General features: G+C 39.5%; 1 protein-coding gene across 2 annotated transcripts in view; it reads right to left on the reverse strand.

Annotated features, from left to right (window-relative positions):
- LOC109970592 (cytosolic 10-formyltetrahydrofolate dehydrogenase-like) overlaps positions 1-14,279 on the reverse strand; it is a 59,450-nt gene extending 45,171 nt beyond the window's left edge. Inside the window, exons 1-7 of one of the 2 annotated variants that reach the window (XM_020618260.1) lie at positions 14,180-14,279; positions 11,516-11,654; positions 10,923-11,157; positions 10,668-10,833; positions 9,328-9,429; positions 7,779-7,868; positions 6,611-6,748 (exon numbers count right to left, since the gene is read on the reverse strand). In XM_020618260.1, coding sequence (XP_020473916.1) covers positions 6,611-6,748; positions 7,779-7,868; positions 9,328-9,429; positions 10,668-10,833; positions 10,923-11,157; positions 11,516-11,642 — 858 coding nt within the window. In that variant the 5' untranslated portion in view covers positions 11,643-11,654; positions 14,180-14,279. Of the gene's footprint in view, positions 1-6,610; positions 6,749-7,778; positions 7,869-9,327; positions 9,430-10,667; positions 10,834-10,922; positions 11,158-11,515; positions 11,663-14,179 lie in introns of both variants that reach the window. The other variant, XM_020618259.1, reaches the window with a different exon arrangement.
- Between the last annotated feature and the right edge of the window lie 4,825 nt (positions 14,280-19,104).

Here is a 19,104-nt window from a genome sequence, read left to right on the forward strand (position 1 = left end):
GGTTAGATATATTTTGGACGGGAAAGCACTACGCATTTTGTATTCTTCATTGATTTTACCATACTTAGAGTATGGTGTTGAAAACTGGGGCAATACATACAAAAGCTCACTTCAACCATTGTATATATTACAAAAAAGAGTGATAAGAATTGTGCATAAGATGGGGTATAGGGATCACACCAATGTGGCTTTCATACAGTCTAAATTGTTAAAATTTTTTGATTTAGTGGGATATAAGACTGCTGTGTTTTTGTATAAAGCCAGGAACAATTTATTACCTGGTGGAATTCAAAAACTATTTAATGAAAGGGATGGGGGATACAATTTAAGGGGTCAGTTAAATTTAAAAATTCATGCTATACGTACAACCAAAAAAAGATTTTGTATTTCCATAAGTGGGGTAAAACTATGGAATAATTTAAGTGTGGACATAAAAAAATAGTAATAGAATTGACGAGTTTAAACATAAATATAAAGGTATGTGTCAATCAAGATATATGCAAGAACAGGCTCAATGATTAACCAGATGGAACATTGTGGGTGTGGTGTATGAATGTTAACACTTTGTAATAATTCTTTAGTATATTACTTGTGTGGTGTAGAAGATAATAATTTAAGAATGTAATTATGTAAGAATGGAGGATAACCACAGGTGATGGGGGAGACATCCCTGCAGACGCAGCAGTCGGGATAATTAATTATCCATTAAATACCATTTTTCTACAATGTGACATCATGATTGGGGATAAGCTCATTTCTCAGTCTAGCGCAACACACTCCTATCGTGTTCTGCTAGAAACACTTTTGAGTTATTCAGAAAACACCCTGATTAACCAGTTTTCTGCTGGTTTATTTTAGACACTGCAGGGCAAATGGATTCTCTCACTGTAGCTGCAGAAGGACCCGACAGAGGGCTCATCGTTAGAGCGCGCAATCTCGAAAATTTGAAGTAGCGGGCCTGTTACACATGTTCTTTTGCGAGCACCTGCTTCTCAACTGTGTGGAATTTAAGGTGAAACTCACTCAGGCGAGAGATGAGTTTGTTTTAATGTATGCAGCGGACAGTAATTTCCAGTTACACATTAAATCTACTAGTCCCTATGTAAAGAGACTGAGAGTGTCCCCGGTGGTGAGAAACACTGTACAAAAAATCATAGCCTTACTTGTCCAATGTCATGGCTTTTATGGGTTATTTCAGACTAAACTAAACACTCATTTTGTACCCATCCACACCAGCAGTACTTGAAATGAACACAAAACCTCAGATATTGGCTGACAAATACAATGCTGGAAACCAGTGCATCCTCTACCATAAAAATGAATAATCACAAGTTGGAACATTTTGGAGATCACTTGTTGTCTGTGGTCCTGTGATCTGTTACCAGAAGGATTAAAGAGACCTGCTTATTTAATTGTGAACACTGATCCCTCCACGAGGCCTGGAGCTCACTGGCTCACCCTTACTGTGTAGTGTGATAATACAACCGCATTCTTTGATCTGTTCGGGTTTGCACCTGATACAGCTGCTTATTTTTTCTACCAGTGAGTTTTGGCTTCTCAGAGAACTTTACACAGTATCTTCCAGGTGATTCAGACCAGCATAAATATGCCCAACCTCCATTAGTTCATAAAGAAGGGACACAGTTAGGGTGTGGATCAACGCCTTCCAGTTTCAGAATTTCCAGAACAGTTGGAATGAACTCCAGGACCCACAGTTTTTCTACAAGCATGTGAAAATGGACGTTAAAATACCATTTAGGTAGAGGATTTGAAAAGCTGTGTTTAGACGGCTCCTCCTTAGCACTTACTCTGTACATTGATTGTACATGAGCGGTGATCAGTATCTTAAATATCTCCACCAAAGTCAGTTTAATACTTTGGAGCATATCTGGTTTCAATAAACCCTCAGCTTCCTCCGTGCACTCTACTGCAGCAGCTGCAGAGCCGAGGGCAGAGTCAGGTGGGATGTAGATGTTGGCCTTACTCCAATCATCCACCACTTCCTCTCTCAGTGTAGGACTGGTCGGTGTAGTGGTCGGGGTGTCTGGGGATGGCGAGTAGCAAGCCAAAGTCACCACAGTGGTAGGTGGGCCATATGCTGGTGAGGGAAACTCTTCCTCGTTGTCCACTAACAAAGGCTCCTGCAAATCCACGGCCCAATGCAGATCCTGCTCCCTGGCTTCAGGTGAGGACTGCAGTGTGTTAAACAATTCTGCCGCACTCCAGCTACGCCCTTTGCCATACATTTTTACTGTAGCTCGGTCTCCCCATATATACAATGGGTGCCACATGGGTTTCGATTGAAGTCACGTGATTTCCCCATAAATCTGGTATTCACACCTGAGTTTGACAGGAAGTATCCTCCTTTACTCTCTAGTGGGGCGAAGGCTGGTTGGTCTGTGTGATCCACAGAGCTGAACTATGAACACTTTAGTTAAGGGTGGAAAATGATATAGCTATATGAGCAGTGGCAGCTGTAGCCTTAACCCTGTAACCACCATGTGTACAATTTTTTTTATTATCTTGCTCAAGTATTAGGCCACTGTGTCTGGTATTCATTGCATGGTCAACATATAGTATAGAGATTCAAATGTTTGGCCCAAGGAGCTATCCAATATGATATAACACACCCCTAAAGTGGATCATATCATTTCTGCTCCCTAACATGAGGCCTATGCAGGTTGGTGTGAGGAACAGCAGCCACACACTGACTTCACCCATTGTCAGTAATGCCTGAAACATAATTGGGACATGTGTAAGGTATTTGCTCATAAGCTGCATTCATGTGTTATTTTGTGGACCAATTATTGTACATGGATTTAAGTGTCAGATCAGTGATTCTCAAGGACCGGCTGGGGTGCACCTCCTAAGAGCAACGCTGGTCATTGTATTTAAAGTTGAAATGGGAGGCGTTGATGAGAGAAAGAGCTAAACTGAATGAGTATATTGTTCAAAGTGAGCGCCTGTGTGCTTCACTCAGTCCAAGATGTGCAAGGTTCACATTATTATGAGAAAAAAAAGAGTAGCCTATGTTGTTATAAGAAGAAAATACAGTATGTCATAACAAGAAAAATCAAGTTTTAACATGAATGTATCTCATAAAAATGAGAAAACGGTCTTGTTATAAAGAGAAAGGTTTCTCCTTATAACAGGATACTAAGCAAGGGGTTGGGTGAGTCGAATGTTGCCTAGGGTTAGGCTATGGTATGGCCAGCGTGTACACGATCCCAGCCCTAATACACACACAACTGTAGTACATGATATGTCAAGTAGTGATACCTACTGTATGTTGCACTGTAAAAATGTTTTACATGTTATGTTTTTATATTGTATAGGGGTTGCATTATTTTCCTTCAGCTAAATTTCAGTCATATTATGAACCAGTTGTAAGTCACCTACAATATGTAAACATGAAAATATAAAGGTTGAAAAAACACATTCAGGTATAAACATGAATGGCAAAAATGCATCACTGTCATCTTTTGTATTATCGCTATCGCATCCTGTATTTTGTAGTGCAACACTGTAGGAGTAACAACAGCTTTCATGAAGCATTTGGGAAGATTCATAGGTTCTTTTCAAAGTTACATGGTGCTTAAAAGATCATACAATTTAATAAATCATAAATGTAAATATGATGGCAGTTACATTTGATCTAATAAGAAGCCTCTGTGTTTGTTGAGAATTGTTACCTTCTGCAGATTTACATATGCACCAGTGTGCTAATGTGTATTGAAGTTTGCAGTATTGTGTTATTAAGCTTCAATCACAAGTGTTTAACAACATCTCATGAATATAACTCACTCATCAGCTGCACAGACACATTTTCATATCAAGGCCAAAAACCACATCATCATTCATTTGATCTGGGGTGTCTGTCAGAGGAGGAAGAAGCTCCTCAGTAACCTGTCATGACCAAAGTTACACATCCAATACTAGGGCATAATCTCCACAGGGCCCCCCCCCCCCCGAAAAAAAAATATGAAAAAAATGGAAATTTGTCCCCTCTCAATATTTGTCATGACCAGTCATCAAATGCCTTGTTAAGCTATAACAAAATTAATGTTCTCCACTCAAAAGTATTAAACTGTCTCCAACACATACTGATTGTTCACTGAGCTCTTCCTGCTTCATGTTGGCTTACATGTCAACCAGCAGGAGTGAACACGGTGACTGTACATAGAGCTCGCAGCTGGTCAGCATATGCCCATGTTTTTGGCCATCCTGTGCTCCATTTGCACCATGTAGGCCTACAGCTGATCGCTCACATGTAAAACATCGCAGCATCACTTGTTCTATGTTAAATGTAAAGTCTGTTTCTGCTGCTGCTATTTACATCTGACATTTGGTTGATCTAAGTTTTGTTCTGTCACTTGTCTTTTGTAGACAGGGTCTGTAGTGGACACTAAACTGTCACTGAACAGTCCACATTATCAGTGTATTATTGGACAAAACACACAAACACTCACGGGTGCAAATTCTGTGCACCAGAGTGTGCATTAGAGAAAGAGAGAGAGAGAAAAACAGCCTACTAAGTATTTCATCCTTTTCACAAAACATGCTCAAGTGTGAGCACATGTGGATCCAAACTGTGTAGGCTACTGCCTATTGGGTTATTTGTTTTAAAGAGCTGACAGCCTTAACCTTAAGGGATTAGGTATAAATATATCCATACAGCCTACATATATATTTGTAATAGGCTATAATAATTTGGCATAAGATACTGATATTAAAACCCGTTCATTCACACCCTGATGTATACGTGGTATCCACTTCTATCAAACATACACTCTGCCTTTCTATAAATGATTTTTATGTGACCATGTTGCCAAGCAATATGGTGATACAATACACAGGTTCCATTAATCAAACATTTTTCACATTGATGGAATTTCTTTTATTAATGGCAGAAGAAGGCTGTCCATCATTTTGGCAGATTAGAACACAGCCGGCAATTTACACAAACATAAAGTTAGGTTATAGGCTACTAAAAAGCCTAAATGATTGCTATGACATTAATAAACAAATTTAAAAAAAAATTTTTGAAAAAAAGAGGAACCGATGCAGTGGACGAGACCTACTCAATGCACCTTGCTATGTGGGAGCTGACAGCCCGTTTAAGGGCCATGGACTGGAGGCAACGGAGCACGCCTGTGACCACTACGGATCACAGAGAGGTGCAGCTGTGCCTCTGGTACAGAAGGAGCGCATGCAGTGAATTCCTTCTGGTGAAGTGAGTGTGTCATGATCGGGAAATCTCATTTTCAGAGGAACATCTAATCACTTCTGGTGAGAAATATTTCCCAACTTCAAAACTTTGGCTGAAGTGGAGCTGGCAATTCCAGTGTCCAGTGTGGCAGCAAAATGCGGATTCAGCTTTGAGAAGGGCCATGAGAAACCTAGTGACAATCACCTCTGCACCAGGCTACAGCTGCTCAGCTGAGTTCAATTCAGTTAGCCTACCTTCTTGTCAATACATTTTTTAATGGTAATTGTCTAATTTTGTAAAATTGCAATGTTCATATTGTTTGTTTACACACAAACTTGTTTACACAAACTGGTCGCAGTATTTTTTGTGGCCTTTGTTGTCACTGCCAAAAAAAAGTCATCTGCTTTATGTGGTGTTGACATGAAAAGTGGCTGCACATGAGCTTATTTTGTATATTAATTATTTAAGAAAATAAAATGAAAATTAAATGCTTTAGATATAAAAAAATGAAAATTAAGTTGGAGTAATAATACATTTTTATGACACTGCCAGTCAAAATGATAGACAATGAGAAAGTCTATTGTGACCTCTGCAATACAGTACACTGTTAGAAGGTTTGGAATATAAAATGGTGAGAGCTGTGTCAAATGTTTTTAATGTAGATCTTGGTAAAAGAGACTCAACTCGAACTTCACTCAGATTATTTTTTTGCTGACTCGGACTGAACTCGGACTACAGCACTGGTCCAAGTGCAATAATTGTGGATATCTACCAATATCTAGTCTGATTCAATAGGTATCTACCTGCAGTAAGTGTTGATTAAATGTGTATCTGTCACACTGAAATAACAGCTGTAAGCAATCTGACTCATTATATTTTTAAAGAAGCTACTTGATCCAAATACTGGAGGCCCTGTTTCAAAAAGTTTAAGTTTGTAAGTTTAAATCACTGATATGATATGAATGAATGAATGAGTAGGAGAACCCTACTTCTGAAACATACAAGGTAGGATCCTTAAGACTGAATACACAGCACCCCAAATATCACTCCCAACCAAGATTGTAATCTAGATTTTCTCTTTGCTAGTATTCTAGCGCCCTCCAACTTTAAAGGATAAGGCCGGTCATTTTCTATATTAATAGTACTTTCAGCAATCTCCATACAAAGACTAAAACCCACACTGAGTTGCCTCTACTCACTGTTAATGTCTGTCAGTGTGTCAGTCCTGAATTAACTTGTTCACCTGTGCGATTGATGTCTGTTGTTCAAAAGTGATTAAAATCACATCAGGGAAACCTACCGCTGTTCTGGGTGAGATGTTTTTTCATGACAAATGGGGAGTGATGACAATACTGTTAATATAGAAAATGACACACCTTATCCTTTAATAACCACACTTACCGCCTTGCCATCATTGCCAAATAGCACCAGGCCCGCCTTGGTGACGATGCCGGGTCGGCTGGCTCCAGGGATCTCCAATGGCTGACCGGTAGCTGTGGTGTTGTTCTCCACTAGAGTGGAGCCATAGAAAGTCACTTTCTACAGGAACAGAGACACAGGACATCACAATGGCTTATTAATTAATGCACAGATGTCCATCATCCGAGTGAAAAATAAAGGTGTCTTCTCTGATACTAATAAAGTGAATGAATGAAGCCACTAGAACTCTCACAATCAAAACATCAATGCAGAGACTGGTGATAAAGAAAATGAACACGACACAAGATCAAAACATATTTATTACAAGACTAGCTACAGTTTAACAAGTACTACAGCAGTCTGTTCTTTACAGTTTCAGGTTATGATTAAGGTAAAGCACAACCAAGTTGTTCTTGTGACTGCCTAGTCGAAATAAAACTTGGACAGCAGCCAAATTGCACCATCTCTCTCTCTCTCTCCTTCTCTGCTGTGTTGAACAGACACTCACAGCTACAGTCTCCATAAATCACTAAAAATGATTACATTTGAACATATTCTATATGAATGCACCATCCCTTAAATTTTGTAAACAGGGGATTACTGAAATCTCTCATGCCAATAAGAAAAGCCTTTTTTTAAAATCAAATACTGTATATCCAGTGCAAGCAAGCAAGCAAGCAAAATTTATTTATATAGCACCTTCCTAAACCTGCATTACAAGGTGCTTTCCAGTAAAACATAAAAAATAATAAAAATACATAAAATCAGATAAAACACATCTACACAATAAAATAACAACAAAAATGCAAAAAAAAACCAAACAAATACATCAATCAATAAAATTGTCAAAGGCCCATGAATACAAATGCGTTTTGAGAAGTGATCTAATCTCCCGTGGCAGACCATTCCACAGTATAGGAGCCCGAGCAAGTACTCAGTCCACAAAATGCCGGTCTTAAGTATTACTGGAGGAGCTCTGTGTTAAATGCTGACATCACCAGACAATGCTCTTTCTTTGAGACCTTACTTCATTGTTTTAAAACTAATTTTCATGCTTAAACATGCATTTGAATAAAAAATATGATTTTATTTATAACAGCATATCCAGTAGAGGGAAAAGAAAACTCTCAGTGTTAGAGTGTCCTGTTACCTGTCCATCAACCTCTGCCCAGGCACCTGGCACTTTGTCGTTTCCTCTGATCCAGTTGTGGAGAGCCTCAGCACTCTGGTTCCAGTCAATCTGGCAACAAACACAAACAGCTGTTAACATTATCTTTTCTGATGTAACATGCAAAAATCTGAGAAAATCTGGGAAACTGTTGTTAACCTCTGTCATCTCAGTCACAAAAGTTTTGTAACCTTAAAAGCTTAAAAAAACACACAGAACAAGGCATCAGGACATAGTTTTAGGTAGAAGACATTTCACCTCTCATCCAAGATGCGTCATCAGTTCAGCCTGTTGGATGAGAGGTAAAACGTCTTCTACCTAAAACTACGTCCAGATGCCTTCTTCTACGTTTTATCAGCATACTATGACAGAATTTGCATGGACAACCTTAAAGGCTTAATCCTTAAACCTTTAATCACCAGGTGACAGCATAGTACTTCATCAGTTCTATCTTTGTAGTTCCCTTAAAATCAATTCACATCTGCTCAGAAGTCATCAACACAAAGGACTTTACAGCTGCACTGAGGTACATCGGGGTTTCAAGTTCAATTTAAGGCTTTTTAATATGTTTTTTTAGACCACTTTGAATGTAATTTAAGACCTACTTCTGGGTTGTGAATTACCCCAGAGAAGGTTTGGCTTGAAGCAGCATCTAACAGCCCACGTTATCACAAACCCTGTTTGTACCACTCCCACTGACCCACCACCTGTAGTGTTTGACAGCAGTGCACAACCTGCAGTCTGACTGACTTTACCTGCTGATGATAACAGCTATGACCTGCTCACACAATGACAATTATAAATCACACTGATTTAATTTCCTACATTTTTAGCAAGTAATGAATTGTGGTTCAGACAAGTAATCACAGATTATACAATTAATGATGTTTATGCAGATTTATTTTGGAATCTTGGATCTCAAATTTTGTTTTAAGTTTTAATTAGTGTAGCAGTTATTTTCTGGAACATGTTTAGATTTATATTCTGTTTTTATTAGATTTTGTTAAATAGCCTACCTATTTACTTTCAAGTCCTGCACACAGTATTAATCAAGACGGTTACTGTGTGTGCAAGCAATTCCCGCTGCAAGTTTGCAAATGTTCTGGATACAAGTTGGTTTAGTTTTGTAGTTTTATTACAGTGTCACAAATATTAACTGATGAGAATGAACTACAACACTGAGCCAGTGTATCAAGGCAGTATGACTTTGTCACTGAAACTTTTGCCAAAAACACATAAAAGCACAACTTAAGTTAATGTGACATTGTAGAAGTAACATTAAATCAGCGTTAAAATAATCAACTTAACCGAGCATGATCCGTTTTTATGACCTATCAAAATTGTATTTGAGACCTATAAAAACTTTTTAAGGTCTAAAATTCTGATGATTGAATTTTAGACTTTTTAAGGACCTGCAGAAACCCTGACTGATGAATGTCACAGGCTCTATGCAAACTTGAGATACTTCTTAAAAATAAACTGGATTATAATACAGTGGGAAGTGATCTGCCTGGATCTTGGTGTGTATTACCTTAGCATTGTCTTTCTTCTGGATGCACTCATAAGTGGCTCCCTCCTGTGGCTGGGTGATCCTTGGGGCCTTCCCTTCTGCTATCAGCCTCACTGCTTCCACCTGGAAGCACAACAGTGCAGTGACATTACAAAACAGTAATGCTCTTTATATGGACTTTGCCATCACAGCGTTTGTCGTGTTGGAACTGCAGGAAGCTGAAAATAGACAAGCAGGAGGATTTATAACTGGACTCTTTCCTGTATTCACCTGTTAGTGTTGCTATTGAAGAGAAAAATTGCTCCTTCTACTTTGGACTGTAAATGACTGCAAATGTTTTATTCATCCTGGTACTTTTTGAATTCCTTTGTCCATTTACTTCAAATCACATAATTTACATAACAACTGTCCATTCTGTAAATCTTCTCTGCCCTCCTTTTGACCCGTGAGGTGTACAGGTCCTCCATGGAGGGCAGGCTGGCATCGATGATTCTTTCTGCAGTCCTGACTGTCTGCTGGAGTCAGTAATAATGCACTATGCATCACAACTTCAACCTCTGAGGCAAGACAAAAGCATCCATCCATCCATTATCATTTGCTTATCCTGGGTTAGGTCATGGTGGCAGCAGGTTCAGTAAGATAGTCCAGACATCCCTCTCCTCGATGACATATTCCAGCTCCTCTGGCAGGATTCTGGGAAGTTCCCAGGCCAACAGAGAAATATAATCTCTCCAGCGTGTTTTGGGCATGCCTCAGGGTCTCCTACCAGTTAGACATGCTCAGAAGACCTCCAAAGGGAGACACCCTGGAGGCATCCTGATAAAATACCCAAACCACCTCAACTGACTCCTTTTGATGTGAAGGAGCAGAGGGATGTCTGAACTCTGCACCCTATCTCTAAGGGTAAGTCTGGCCACCTTACGAAGGGAACTCATTTCATCCACTTGTATTCACAAACTTATTCTTTTGGTCACTACCCACAGCTCGTGACCATAGATGAGGGTTGGAGCATAGACTACCTGGTAAATTGAGAGCTTTGCCTTTCAGCTCAGCTCCTTCTTTACCACAATGGTCTGGAACACTGTCTGCATTACTGCAAATGCTGCCCCTATCCGCCTGTCAGTCTCACGCTCGATTTTACCCTCATTCATGAACAAGACTCCGAGATACTCCAAGATTCCTTCACATGGGGCAGCAACTTGGTCCCAAATCAAAAGGAGCTGTCCCCGTTGTGTTTCACAGGTGAAGGCCTTTGGTGAGAGTTCACATCTATGATGTGATTAGCTTGGAGTGCTTTTCCACACTACCTTAGCTTGTGTTTTTTTTCCACCCAAAATGCCTTGCGCCTTCACCACACTTACTGTGCCCGTGACTCCCTCTGGGAAGAGGAATCTCTTGTAAATTGAGTTGACAGTGTCATTGGGTTCAATATCACACTCCCTCTGTAGCAGGATCGGTCCAGTGTCCAGTCCATCATCAGCCCAGAACACTGTGAAACCACCTTTTTTGTCACCATGAATCAGGGTCCTATGTGATCAGAGAGAGCAAGTAAAAGACTGGACTTGTCACCATACACCCTCCCCCTTCTGACCTGATGAACATGACATCACACTCACCAGTTGATAGCAGAGGCTCCTCTGTGCCGAGGGAGCAGGGAGGGGTGGTAGATGATGGAGCCATGTTTTGGGTGGTCGATGACCTCCATAGGGATGAACTGGGAGCAGAAGGGCAGGACGTTGAGCTCGGCACCAGTGGCCCTGTACTGAGCCACCACCTCCGGGATGGCCTGGCCCTTCACACGCCAGCGAGGGAACTTAAAGACGGCCACGCCATCCTTCTCTGCTTCTGTGGCTGTGAGGAAAAGGATCAAATCAAATCAAATTTTATTTGTATAGCGCCATATCACAACAAAAGTCATCTCAGGACACTTTACAAAGTAAGGTCTAGACCTTACTGTTATCAATATTATTACATAGGGAAAACCCAACAAATCCCCCTTGAGCAAGCACTTGGCGACAGTGGGGAGGAAAAACTCCCTTTAACGGAAGAAACCTCCGACAGACCCCGGCTCTTGGTGGGCGGCCTTCTGCCTCGAAATGTTTATTTTGTCTGGAAACTCACAATAGATGTGGCTTTAATGACAGAGGGAAGCCAATAATATTTTATGGAAAAGTGCTAGTGTGGAGATCCCAGTCAGTCAAGCTCTCACCAAGTGGGTCTGCCTTGCCATCCTTGTCAGGGATGGTGAAGACTCCTACAATGATGTGACCATCCTTCCTCAGCTCCTTGTACACCTCCTGGCCAAACACACTCTGACCAATCACCGCAATCTTCATTCTCTCACCTCACTGGTGTTCTGGAGAGACATTAACACAAACAAGGACAAACAGAAAATATATGTGAGCAGAACAAGCAAAGTATACAGACCAACACTTTTATATAAAAGTGATTGTTTGGGGTGGGAGGTCACAGTTTTCTTACATATAATATTATGAATGAAATGAAAAGCATTAATTTGTTCAAGTCTTTTTTTTAAAGAGATCATGAACATCAGTTAATCAATTGGCTGATTTCAGAATACACAAAGTTCAGACAAGACAGAACATGTCTGTGCTGCTGTTAGGTATGTTACCTGTGTGCACACATTTCATGCCAAAGCTCACAGAGTTTGGGTTATTCTGAACATTTTCTATATGCAAACAAATGCCTATTTAACAGTATATGTGAGAAATATTCAAATAATTATTCAAGACAAATTTTAAGTAATACATTCAACAAACTGTTGTTTTATTACATAGTGTTGTAAACTGGTTACTGTACCAGTTACCACTTTTTCTTTCCTATTTTACCAGTGTACAGAAAGGGACAATGTTTCAATGCAAAGCATTATGCAAAGTGTTACTGTATAGGTGGCTGTGCAGGGGAAAAGACGGCTACATTCTGAGGCCTTGCTGTGGTACGACCTGTCTGTGATTGCAGGGGCCTTCATAACACACATCATTCCCTCTGACTCCTTCATATTTAAACTGCAGTCTGACACCATGTCACCTGGAAAGCTGCCAAGGGAAGCAAGTGTCCTCTATTAATTGTCACTGATGTGTCCATCCTATCAATTATAAATGCGATAACTCCTTATGGTGTAATATACAATACTGTGCAAAAGTCTTAGGCCAGCATTAGTTTTGAGTTTTAGCAAGGTTGTAATGATAATTTATATTTATTTCTCAGCCTCTCAGCATGTTGAATAATACCGTCAGCTATGAAATGTGTGATAGTGCCCCACATGAATAAGCCCGATTTCCTGTTTCAACTGTGCACAGAGATGCGTGCCCCTGATTAGCATTTCACTTTAACCGATTTAATTTGTGTTTTATCCATGATGATCAATGTAACTGTTTCTAAACTTGCTCAAGGAAAACATGCATTATGTTTGGCATGGCGTGTTCAGATTTTTCACACAGGATAATGAATCAGTTTGTTGATGTATCCGCTGTCTCTCCTCTGAGTTGTGTGTTACGATAGCACCATCTGCTGCTGGTTCAATGTATGCCTGATTCTGATTTGTGTTTCTGAACAAATGTTATGTTTGCACCATCTGTTGTTGTGAAAAAAAATGTTTTTGAATGAAAAAGTGTGTGTGTCTGTGTTTTGTTGTGTTTAGGGAAAGTCTCTATTATCATGACTGATGTTAAAAAAAGTGCTTTATGACATTTATTATAAAACAAATCATCTGGGTTCATTGGATGGTGTTGACCGATTAAGACATGCTGATAAAAAGACAAGCCTGAGACAGAAAGGGAAACATCTCAACATGGCTTCATTCTAACTCTTCTCACTACTGTGTCACCTGTATTCGGTGAACTGCTCTGCAGTTTGATTGGAAAATAGTTTTGCATGTGTGTGTCAGACCCCAACAATGGCTGTACATAAAAGATGTATCTGATTTCACCTGACCAGCTGAATAAACTACATGCTAAAATGCTGTACTGAAAACAAGATGGATGCAGAGATGACATGTATTTTGGATCAGAAAGGGTTGAGTCTAAGGCACACCTGTACAATAATCATGCTGTCTAATCAGCATCTTGATATGCCACAACTGTGAGGTGGATGGATTGTCTCGGCAAAGGAAAAGTGCTCCCTAACACAGATTTAGACAGATTTGTGAACAATATGAGAGAAATAGGCCTTTTGTGCACACAGAACAAGTCGTAGACCTTTGAGTTCAGCTCATGAAAAATGGGGGCAAACACAAAAAAGTGTTGCATTTATAATTTTGTTCGGTGTATAAAAATGTTTGTGCATGATTTCAATTACAGTTCTTACAAAAAAAGAAAATCTGGATCAAAAGTTCAAACTTACAAAAAATAAAATAAAATAAATAATCAGAATTGGCCCAGAAAACTGCAATCAGTGCATCTCTAGTTAAATTGCACATTCCTGTTGAGTCAAACCATAAAGTGCTCAGTAATCATGAGAGTTTGACCGTGAACAGAGAGGGGCGGGGCTTTACTGCCAACCTGTCAACACGTCACTGAAACTCTGCTGTTGGCCAATCAAATGCACGGAGAAGTTGACAGCTATTGACATCGATCACAGGGACGCTCAGACAGACAGCTGAAGAATTTCCGCAGCCATTCATATTAATAATCACATATGTTCACTAGACTTTATAAAGCCATGTGCAGCGATGCTGTCGGACAGTGATAACAACAACCTCAGCTGTTGCTGCAAACACCAGTCAGCGCAAACGCAGTCTCTCTGTGTGTACTTGTGTGTGCATATAGCAGACTACACTCACATTAATAAGCATTATGTATCCTGCAAAGAAATATAAATTAAAAGAGGAACGTAAAGAGCCATTTGTCCTTACCCTCGCCTGCAGACACACTAGTCCTCTACCTTCCTAGAAAGAGTGAATTGCCAAACTCGCTTTTTGTTTCCTCCCCTCAGCCACATGCGGGCGGCCCAATTACATAACACGCACATAGAGCAGAGTGATTGGACAGGACGGGCCTGCAGGGGGCCGGTCTATCCCCTTCCTCTGAACCGGAGTGAACCCAACCACGTTGAATGTCGGTTACTCATTATAACCACAGACCCTACGGGCACAGAGCTCCGGCTACATATGGCAAGTCACTGAACTCAGCGGGCGTGCGTGCACGCTGAGCTCGATGGCTCAATGATTTGCCATGCAGTTATATGGCGATTGTATCTGTTTTTAACCTGCTTTGTGGATGGCAACACGTTTGTTTATTGCATCTGCATTTATTGATATTGTGTTAACTCATAACTCATATCAACAAACATTATAAATACAACTTGGATTATTAACCCAAATGTTTTAGGCAAATGTAAGTGAAATAAATATATCACATTCATTTTACTTCCACACACTGAATGGAAATGATTATGTTTATTATTGAAAGACATCAAACTCTCCTCCTGACTATGATGTAGATTAACTGGGGGAAATAATAAGCTAGCTCTAGAAAAATATTTCCAATGAGCAAAGACAGTTGTTAAGGTTCTTTAGTCAGTCAGTTCAGTCAGTAGCCTATAACCAGATGGTGAGTTTGAAAACAAATAAATGTGAGTTTTAATAAAATGGTTTTGTTTGTTGTGTTTCACTTTGGTTAAAAAAAACCTCCATGATGTTGGGATGTAGTATGAGATCAGACCTAGCTGCAGTGTTCAGATCACCAACAGATTTCCAATAAACGAGTGTATGACCATAAAGACTTCTGTGAAGTATGGTCATGTATCCTCGCCAGCAATCGGACAAAGGCGGGGTACACCCTGGACAGGTCGCCAATCCATCGCATTGTTAAAACAAACAAACAAGCTACGGTAAATATGTAATAATAATAGAATACAGTAAGAGTGTGTATATGTCATATAGTTACTATATGAAGTAGTCAATTAATAATTAATCTCTGCAAGCCCTCTATACTGTCAGCTCACTCTGTAAATTGTTAATTTGTTTGTGTGTGCTCAAGTAAGAACATTTTGGGTTCATGGCCTGTTTGTTTAATTCACTGGCTCAGCCTGATCTGGAGATGATCTGTTAACTAGGTTTGGGAATTGACATGAAAAGCAAGAGATGACAGAAGGGGGGATGGACACTGTCAGGAGGACACAATAAAAAACTAGTGAATCAGAGAGAGGGAAGAGAGATTAGATGGTACAGGAGCTGGCAAAGAAGGAAGACAGGAGAGGGCTGAATGAATGGGTGACGGACTGACTGGACTGTATGACCAAAAATGACTGACTGACTCTTTGACAATCCTCTTATCTAATACTTTTATTTATTTCTCTGCAGAGACAGTAATTCTGTTCCTTATCTTTCAGGCTGTTGAATTGCCTTTCAAATTATTGAACTTCCTTTTGAATTATTGTACTAATAAATGATCATTTGCATTTTAGTGATTTGTCTGTGAATTAATTTAACTCACATCAGACATCGACCACCACATTGCTACATTTATTTTATTGAAATTTAAAGCAATGCTATGTAATGTTTTTACATTAAAATAACAACTTCAGAATAATTTTGATGGTAGACTGACTTGTGATCAGGTGAATGGCATCTCTGCAATTCCCACTGAGTGCCCAGGTTGTTTGCTACTGCAATATGTAATTTTGGATCACCATCCTGAAGACCTCACTGAGTTGTGCTTTAAGGCCCTGGACCTTTCAGTTAGCTCAGTATTCTATGATTCTTAAAAGGGTTCACACATGCAGAGACAAATCTTTGGGCATTGAGTTTGAAATTTTTTCAGAAAGTAACCACTTAGCCTATCCAAGTAATGCCAATTTAGAATTTGTTCCAACCTTTTCAGAGGTGTGAGTGCTCATTAACTGACCAAGCCAGCTCTGTTAGCAGGCAGCCACATCTGCTTCAGAGCACAGTAGTCTGTTGGCAAGGATGCCAGTGTTACAGCTGTATATTATATTGTAGCCACAGATACTGTACATCTTGTTCAGAGCAAAGTCAGCAAAGATTCTAGTGTTCCGGTTGCATGTTGAGGGTACAGTGTCCTCCCATCCTCAGGAGTTTGGACTTAAAGTTCGGACTTGCTGACTTACTGTACTACAATCACTTACTGTGAGCAAGCTGTGTAACAGGACATACGCTAAATCACTGGCTTTTACCCAGTTGTGAGAGCTAAAAATAACCCTGTCACTGTCACTATCTGGTAACAGCTACTGTCCTGATGTTAGCTGTAGTGATCTGCTAGCAGGAAAACGCCACCACAGCAGAGCCAGACATTTCTTCTAATGTTATGTTGTTTTTTCAGGCTAAAGAGTCATCTAACTTAGTCCTCCAAATAAATAAACTCACCTCACACCAAAAGGTTTGGTCAGTCTTTGTCCCTGTCACGCCAAATAAGCCTTTGAAGTTTGCAACCTAACAAACCCATCTGAGCTACAGTAGCTTGTAATAAAGTACACTGCCCAGTTATAGGAGCCTATATCGTGTCACCAACAACGTTTCATTGCATTACACACATTCAAACAATTAGCAAACTATCTGAAAATACAAGAAACATCTCAGTAAAATTATAAAAAAGTAGGAAGTAACAACGAAATAAAAGGATATCTCAGGATGCTCTGACAGTCATACACACAGACAAAAGGAAACAATACAATAAGCAGTACAGTACTTCACAGTACTACACAGCACCAGTCTACACAGCCTAGCTGTAGAAAATCACATATAGGAAATGCAATACCTAAAACAATAGTTTACCTGTATGTTATAGTTCTTAATAATTTTCTAATATCTTTCTGAAAGTACTGTATAATTTATTATCAGTGGAGGAAGAAGTACTCCGTTTCTTTACTTAAGTAAATGCAGCAATAACATAGTGTAAAAATGCTCTTTTACAAGTAAAAGTCCTGCATAAAAATGTTACTTAAGTAAAAGTGCAAAAGTATTAGAATCAAAATATACTTAAAGTACCAAAAGTAAAAGTAATTATTAATATCCCATTTGACATTAATGTAAATCATATTATTAATTATAAATATTCATGTATCACATTTAATGTGGTAGAGGTGGAGCCAGTGTTATCTACCTTATATGCTTATAATCTAAATGACTTTACCTACTGCTGTGTAGCTTATAGATTTCCCACCATAACTCAATAATCTCTTATAGTTTATTGTAGCACTGGGCATGGCGAGACACTTATGACTGTGGTTACTGAGGACACTTAACCAGCCAGGCGGGGGCTGTGCAGTGTTGGGGGCAGAGAGACACTTGGCGGGGTCCCCCATAATACCCAAGAGGAGAAGCACCTGGAAGGATCCCCCATAATGCCCCTCTAGGCAGGCTGTATATAGTTCAGGGTTGGTGGGATTGTTGTAGCAGTGCTGTGTCATGTTAGGCGTGCTGTGTTGTTGGTGTGTGAATAAAGGAGAAAAAGACCAGCTCTGGTCTCCTGACCCTTCTTAACCCAGCAAATGCTACAGTATGCTGTATTATTAATCTGATGCTGAGCTACTAACTAAAGCTATCAAATTAATGTAGTGGAGTAAAAAGTGTTATGTTTGCCTCTGAAATGTAGTAAAGTCAAAGTATGAAGTAGTAGAAAATGAAAACAGCCAACTACAGTAAAGTACAGATACCTCAAAAATGGTACTTAAGTACAGTACTTGAGTAAATGTAAAGAAGGAGGAGGCTAATGTCTGGCCTGCATTAGGTAAAGTACAGTATTTATGTTCAATTTTGTTGTTCAGTTTTCTGAGGAATGCTGCTGCAGTCGATTGGACCTGTAAGACCAGTAGCCTCTTTTGAAACCAAACTTAACATTGATGTTATAGTTCACTTTTCTCTGGTTGTACTGCTGTTGCAATTAGCCTGTAGCTTGACTCATTGCTTCATTTCTATTGAGTGTTGTGTTGCTTGTTGACAAATTAAATGCTTTTGCATATTCACACGTTGCTAGCTTTAGCAAAAAGTGTACCAATTTAATATTGCCTCCATTTTCTACGCAGTTAACATATTACCAAATAATATTTTTCTTTCTGGGAACCTTGATACAAAATGATATGTTTTTCAGACCTGAAAAATTAGGCAATCCCAATTAAAGAAGAAGAAGAAGGCGAATTTAAGCTACAAGATATTCAAAATAAGCAAAACAGGCTGATAAAGTTAGTCTTATTGACCTTCCTGAAACCTTCATTTACTGTTATGCAGAGTTTTATTGGGTTAATATAATAATAACTGTGTCTCAGTCCTGGTTTAGATCAGCATTGCATTTACACAGTTTCTCATCAGCAGTCTGTACATCAAAGTACAGTTTGCACTGAGAGGCAGATAAGGTGGCAGGAGATAGTGGCAGTAGGTCTTTCAACAGACATAAACTCTAACAGGTTGTTATCAGAAAGTTAAATTGTGTCAACGCTTCCTCATCCATGATATCTGTTGCACAACCTGTTTGCCAAATTCTTGTACAGTCATAGGACTACTGAGCAAGTCAAGTCACATATGTGCAATAGGAAATCTGTTACATGGCTTCTCTTATCCTGCTGCCAAAACACACTCAAACACTGATTGTAAGGTTTGGGAGAAATGAAGACCGTCACTAGTTCCTATTCCTAAAACAAATTCCCAGATTAAGATGAATTATTAAAAATGTAATAACATACTTTGGTTGCACCTGTTGAAGACTGAAAGGTCAACGTCTTGGCATCAAGGCAATAAAGTGATGTTACATTTCAGCTTGTAGATGTTCAGCATAACACAGAGAAGGCTTTTGGTGAAAATCAGTTACATTTTCAGTTTTCTAC

Source organism: Monopterus albus, unplaced genomic scaffold (assembly GCF_001952655.1).
Source record: "Monopterus albus unplaced genomic scaffold, M_albus_1.0 scaffold203.1, whole genome shotgun sequence".
Classification (NCBI taxonomy): Eukaryota; Metazoa; Chordata; class Actinopteri; order Synbranchiformes; family Synbranchidae; genus Monopterus; species Monopterus albus.